This window comes from Miscanthus floridulus, chromosome 19, assembly GCF_019320115.1.
Source record: "Miscanthus floridulus cultivar M001 chromosome 19, ASM1932011v1, whole genome shotgun sequence".
NCBI lineage: Eukaryota > Viridiplantae > Streptophyta > Magnoliopsida > Poales > Poaceae > Miscanthus > Miscanthus floridulus.
In genome coordinates, this window is record NC_089598.1 from 1862174 (window position 1) to 1869148 (window position 6975).

Genomic DNA, 6975 nt, shown 5'->3' on the forward strand with positions numbered 1-6975 from the left:
CCCCTGACCGCCCTCTCGCTCCGTGCGAAGGATCGGGGGCTTCTCCTGCACCCAAGACAAAGACAAGCGACCCAAGCCCGCACTTGAAGACTCGAAAAAACGTGATAAAGGGCATCGAGCCCGTTACGGTCCAGGGGTTCGAAGGCTGGGCTCCTAAGGGTTTCGACAGCCGCCCCAGGGCAATAGAGTTAGGTACGACTATGGGCGAGCCCGTACGGGGCCGAGGCCTAAGCAAGCGAAACGCTTGGGACATCCTAAGTCATGTCCGAGACCGGCAGGGAGGTCTCTGAATGGGATCCCACCGTAGGGAGGCACCGAGCCACCGGGGCCCAGCGAACGGCCCCGGCACCCACTAGAGAAACCCTCAGGTACTCTTGGAGTGCGTCTCTAGACCGCTAGCCGACCCCCAGCGAACGGGGCACGAGCCTCCACTCGGACTTACCCGATAACAACTCACCGAAAGTGTCACCGCTCGCGCCCACCGAGGGTAGCCTGGCATATTCCACCCCTCCTTCTGAGCGAAAAGGGAGCGCGAGGGTCGCACAAAAAGTCAGGAGAACTCCTGATCGCCCTCTCGCTCCGTGCAGAGGCTCGAGGGTTCTCCATGTGATCTTGCCGAGACCCCGCGACCCAAACTCGCACTTGTGGGCTCGGCAAATACAATAACATCCCTCGGTCAACGTGAGAAAAAGACACTGGAGGAATGAATCCACTCCCCCAGGGCCTCGGGGGCTACACCCGGTGGGTGCGCTCGCGCGCACCGACCGAGGCCTCGAAGTACGAAACACTATTCCGCCAGGAGCTACCGCAAGTCAAGCCTCGTCAAAACCTCAAGAAGAGCGCTCACTCTCTCCCTGAGGCTCGGGGGCTATTGTCGGGTACCATAAAACGGGGTACCCCGAACGTTTACCGAAAGAATCACTTAAGCCCTATCAAAGACAAAGCCAAAAGGTGAACCATTGGTTGACCTCCGGCATTGTCCGAGCCCACCGGCTCTCCGCCTCGCACGAGGCCTCGCATGGGAGGCCTCGACGGCCTGCCAAATCTCTGCCTCGCGCGAGGTGTCGCACGGGAGGCCTCGACGAGGAACCAATTCTTCGTCTCGTCCGAGGCCCCGCGTGTAAAGCTTCGAAACGAGACAGCGATTCTCCATATCGCTCGAGGCCGGCTCGGCAATAACCCGTCGCTTCTGCCTCGACCAGTCTTATCGACAGCGCGTCGTGTCTCATTAATGCGCCAACCACTCCCGTGATATCAGCCGGACGACGGCTCGACACTACGGAGCGGCCGACGAGACGGGAAGTCACGTCAACGCCATACCGTCCTGGACAGGGCGCGGCGGGGATTACCGGCCACTGTGCTCTGGTGTTGTGCCCACGATCAGCGCCTGCACTACACTGTGCCACCTAACCCCCGCCCCAGAGACAACGTGGCATGGGGAGTCAAGTCCGGGTCACCATAGCCTCGGAATCAGCGTATGAGACCAACTACTCCCTCCAAGCCTCGACAATCTACTTCAGGGTCTCGGCAACCCCGGGATTCACGTCTGCCGAGCCTCCCACGATAGCTCGGCCTCGGCACCAACTAAGCCTCGGCTTCTCGCGCAGTCAACACACAGTGACCAGCACGCCGACCGCCACGCCCGCTTCAAGATAACACTGGAGCTCCCACGACGCACAGGATCGGATGTGACCGGCGCGTCGCCCCAGTACTTCAAGGACGAGACCACTCCGTCGCCCACGCCGCCACAGTAATAGGCTACAGGGCTCGGACATGCCGCCTCCGTCCGCACGACGCCGTGTAGCTAGCGAATGTATCACCCTTGTCCCCCCTTCAACTATAAAAGGGAGGAACCTGAGCCGTTTCTAGGATCGGACACTCACGATTAGGCCTATGCCCACGCGACGAACTCACGTATAAACGCACGGACGAACACACGAGTTTCCCGGCTGCTTGAGATCAACATTTCAAGCAATCCACGCCGCTCCACACAGAGACCTGGGACTACCTCCCTCTCTCGCCCTGCTTGTAACCCCCTACTACGAGCATTTCAGTGCAAGGAATACAAGATCGATCTCTCAAACTGGACGTAGGGTACTCATTACCCGAACCAGTATAAAACTTGTGTCTCTTTGCATCACCATCCAGGATTGGGAACACACGGTACAAATTTACTAGTCGGTTGAGAGCCCGCCGGTCCGAAACATCGACAGCTATCCACTAACATTAGTTTATAATAAATAATCTCTTCCTAAGAATTATACAAATAGTTAAATTTTATTCCAATTCAGTAGTTCCCGAGGCCAAGCGTGGGTGTTCTTGTGGTTATAACTAATTTACATGGGTCGCGCGGCAAAATTTTCTTGTTAAAATTAGATGTCTGAAACTTTTTCCTAAAAAAAAAGATGGCTGAAAACTTATATTTTATCAAAAAGATCCTGGCCACAAGGCCACGAGACTTGCTGTCCACACGTTCCCCTTCATATAGAGCAGTGTGAACCTTGACCCTTCCTAGACGTCAAGAACTCAAGACTCAAGAGTCTAAGACACACCACACAATAAAGCTGTCAACGTCAGCATCCCTAGCTCCACACACCTCTGCTCTGCCATGGCCAACCTCGCGCCGACCTGGGTCACCAAAGCCGGCCTGGGCGTGCTCACCCTCAACTCCGGCCTGGCCATCTACCGCGCCAGGGACGACCCCGCCTCCATCCTCTTCGTCTCAGGTGCGTACACCACCCTGCTCCTCCTCTTCTGCTGCCTCCGGGACTACGAGCAGGCGGCCCCCGGTTCGCCGGCCAGGGAGCGGGCGAGGCGCTTGGTGTGGCCGCTCACCACGCTGCTCACCGTGGCCTTCGCGTGGAAGGTCGCGGCAGTCATGCCTTCGGCCGTCGCGGCCGCCGTCGTCTGGGCGCTCGCCGTCGCCACCACCGCCGGTGGCTTCTTTGCTCTGTTCGTTCCCGGATGATGAAGCCGCCAGGATGGATCGGTCGTCAGATCAGTCAGATGCATGCTTCAGGCCGGCTCCGGCCGCCTCCGGGGGTGTGTGCGCGTTACTGATGTCTGCAGTGCAGACAGCCGGAGATGATGTGTAATTACGTCGTGTACGGACTACGAAGGAGACTGCAGGACCCCTGTTTATCCTGCTCGCTTGGGCTCGGGCTCGGAGTGTTCGGCTGTACTGATTTTTTTACTACTGTTTAGGTTGGAAACTACTGTTTATATTAAAATATCGTGAGAAAAAAACAATGCTCTAATTAAAAAAAATAAGTCAAACAAACCAGCTTTCAGTCCAAAGGCTGGTGGAGTAGCACAGTCGAGCGAGAGCTTGTATTTTTGTACTGGTTATCTACAAATGTAGATATATACAGTACGCGATGCTTTTTGTTCTACTGTACTGTATTTGCTAGTCTGTAAGTGTAGTACCCTCTGTTTGTACTAAATGTTTGCAACATCAGCCATGGTTTAAATTTGTATGCATTATTACGAAGGATGAGCGAAGCTGCTTGTAAGAAAAAGATGAGGTCACCGGTGAGGTGGTCACTCTCCCCACTTGTCAGAAGTATCGTGGCCACTACTGAGCATCAATAAGTGAGCATCCATCAGTGCTCCGCGGAATCGAACGAGAGAGTTGGAAGTTGGGAACCGGACAACTCTTATCTCTCGGCGGCCACAGAACAATCCATTAGAATTTCGGTGCTCGTTCGTCTAAAAAATGTAAATTTTGTAGTCCTCATTCGCCCATTTTTTCAGTAGCCAGCGCCAATCGTCCTGAGCCCCTTGTGCCGTCCAATGGCCGCCTGCTGCAGCGGTGTTGGCGCACTGCTCCACCATCACACCGCATCATCCTGCTACTATCATAGCACCGTCGCCATATGAGCAGAGGGAGCTAGTTCAAATTTGTACTATGGAGTATGGACTATCGAAGGATCACCGAAGCAGATGAATAGAAGTCACCGATGAGGTGGTCGTGCGCTGTGATTTTTTTTTATTTCTAACACTTTTTTTAAACTATTTCCAAATTTGACACTGATTTTTTTCAAATCTAACACTTTTTTGCCGCGTCTATTGCCACGGCACAGCCAAACAACGCTGACGCGCCATACATGGCGGCGCGGCAGCGGCGATGACGTGGCACTTCCCTGGGCCCACGGCGCGGCGAAACCGCGTCTAAGCGATGCGTCCTGGCTCCGTCCCTCCCTCTGTCTGTCACTGCGTCGAGGCCGGACGCCCGCGTCCCGCGCCCTCACCCTTCGCCAGCGCTATCCCTTGCTCCTAGGCGGCCTCCCAGAGGTTGCGCCGTGGCCGTTCGCCCCCCCCCCCCCCCTAGGCGGTCGCAGCCCGCCCTCCCTGGCTGCCTACCTCCCTCCGTCCCCCAAGCTTCTCCTCAGCCTCCATCAAAGTATTCATGCTCTTATTTGTTGTTTGAACTGTGGATTCAAAGATTACGATTGGTAGCTAGGGTTTAGAGGAATAGTAGGATTGGTAATGGAGGATTCCTACTTAGGGTTTGGAGGAAAATAATAGTTAATTTTCTCTACGTGAAGGCTAATTAGTTAGTTACAACTATTAGTTAGAACTATCGGTGCGTAAGTGTAGGTTATATTTTCTTTGTTTTAATGCAACCGTTTCACCTTTACATTGCTTTAGTACATTTTTTTGTTTTACATTAATTTGTGATATTTTGAATGATGTTAAATTGCAACCGTTTTCTTAGATGGAAGACATGTATCGGAAACGGTTGTGGTGAAAATGGGGTCGTCTTAGAGAATTATACCCCGATGCATCTAGCAAAGATGCCCTCATCCCTCCTGACCTCCCTGTCCCTAACTGTGACTATGGTCGTCCGGCCGACGTGTTTCAATCGAGACATCGAGATACAGTTGCTTGTTGCTTCTACACATGCAGTCGTTTTAATGTAAGTGATTCTTTTCGTACCTTTTTTTCTTTATTTGAGTTACTAGGTTACTAATATTTTGTTGAAATCTTGTTGTGTAGGCCCATGACAGGTGCTTTTTCTTTCGGTGGATCGACAGTCCGAACAAGTTTGACCCAAGATACCTCATTTTCGACGATTGGTGGAGAGAGAGACATCTACGTGAGCATTTCAAGCGGTGGGTTCCATCCCCCCTAACCCCCGCCAATGACGACTAAGGAGAAGCACTTAGCCGCAGTTAGACGACCCGAGGAACCTCCTTTATGCGATTGCGAAGATCGAGCTGTGATAAACCCTGAGAATACGTTGGAGTTTGTGTGTCCAAACAAGCATGAAGTAAGTGGACCCTGTATCTGTTGAAATGTTGAGCTATAGGTGTTCATGTACTAATGTCACCTCTTTTAGGTGTTTGCATTTGCGAAGTGTCATTTCAAGGAGTAGCTCTATGGTCATAAGAATCAATGGCCGGAGCCGCCAAAGGAAAAGGAAAAGGAAAAGGAAAAGAAGAAAGAAAGGGTAATTTTTAAAGCACCACCTGTCATGTTCGAATGTTGTGTTAAATCCAACTATGGCCTAGTCCCTTTGGAGCTTGGAATATGCCATTATTGCGGCCATATGGTTGACTATAATGAGGTTGGTTATTGTTGTGGAAAACCTAAAATTGTAATTTTTTTTCTTTTGCTAAGACTTATGATCTAATTTTTTGTTTGAACAGAGCACTAGGGAATCCAAGTGGGTATCTTATGATGGTCAAGCTAGGTTCTTGGATGAGTTGAAGGGGATTCAAGTAATTGCACAGAAGAGGAGATATGGACCTGACTACATCGACCTGTTCATTAAATAGCGGAAGAAGGATATGCGTGAGTTTGCTAGACAGAGCGGTATTCGTAACCCGATCGGTGTTAGGCTTGACAAATGGGGGTTAGATATATGGAGGGCGTTAGAGGAGGAGAGGGTAAGGAAGACTGCAATGGAGGAGGAAAGAGTACAGATGCAGGTCTTGAATGACCATGTTGCTGCAATGTGTGCAAGTGAGTCATTGTAAGCCTTGTTATTTTCGTTGCCTGCTTTTAAATGTAATATAATCGCGTTGCTAACTTATATCATTTTATACATGAAGGAATTGGATGCAGTGGGGAGCATGCTACAGAGGTGGCCCATGCAAGGTCTGTGAAAAATAAGTTACATGAGCATAGAACGTGAGCTGGTCATAGCGTTCTATCTCCGATTGTGTAGGACAATAAGAGGGACGAGGATGAGGACGACACTGCTAGGTTGAGCGATCTCATCGCTCTAGCGGAGGTGGGCTTACAGGTGGAGAAGGATGAGGATGGCACTGATAGACTAAGCGAGCTCATTGCTTTAGCAGAGGCGGGCTTGCAGGCAGAGATGGATGAGGACGCGTTCTTCTCTCAAGCCATAGAGACCGTAGATGAAGCGAAGGCTGCTTACTACAGGCGATAGGCAAATCATGGCAATGAAGGTGAGCCTAGCCATATGAACAAGGTGGAGGAGAACGCGTTCTTGTCTCAGGCCACAGATAAAGTGGAGGCCGCTTATTACAGGCGATAGGCAGATCAGGGCAATGCAGGTGAGCCTAGCCATAGTAATGAGGTTGTGGTAGAGGATTGGTACTCGGATGATGAGTTGCTTACTCAGTATGTTTCTGATTGAGTATTTGTGATTGCGCCGTGTGGTAGTTCCATGCTTTAGATTTGTTAGTTCCATGCTTTATTAATGAACAATGTTGTTATATACTAGAACTTTCATTATGTTGTCTTGTGTTACATTTGAACTATTGATGTATTTGAACTTTCAATGCATAGCCTAAGTGCTTTCGAAGTGGTCAAGAAGAAGAGTCTTTCATTTAAACTATTGATGTATTGTACCCATGTATCGAACATTGTTTCTTTGTACTCGGAGTACCCATGTTCGATCATAAGGAAGTATCTTCATCCTGTTCGTTTGTCACCCTCCAATCCATCTAACTATAACCCAAGTTTTTTAATAATAACGTATATGAGTACCTTAGATGTGGG

The 6975-nt window shown here is 50.7% G+C and overlaps 1 protein-coding gene across 1 annotated transcript; it reads left to right on the plus strand.

Annotated features, from left to right (window-relative positions):
• The first annotated feature begins 2499 nt into the window (after positions 1–2499).
• Positions 2500–3490, plus strand: LOC136527489 (uncharacterized). Its single transcript, XM_066520241.1, has one exon. It carries the CDS (start codon positions 2609–2611, stop codon positions 2966–2968), a length of 360 nt encoding a protein of 119 aa, XP_066376338.1. The 5' UTR covers positions 2500–2608; the 3' UTR covers positions 2969–3490.
• Positions 3491–6975: the final 3485 nt, after the last annotated feature.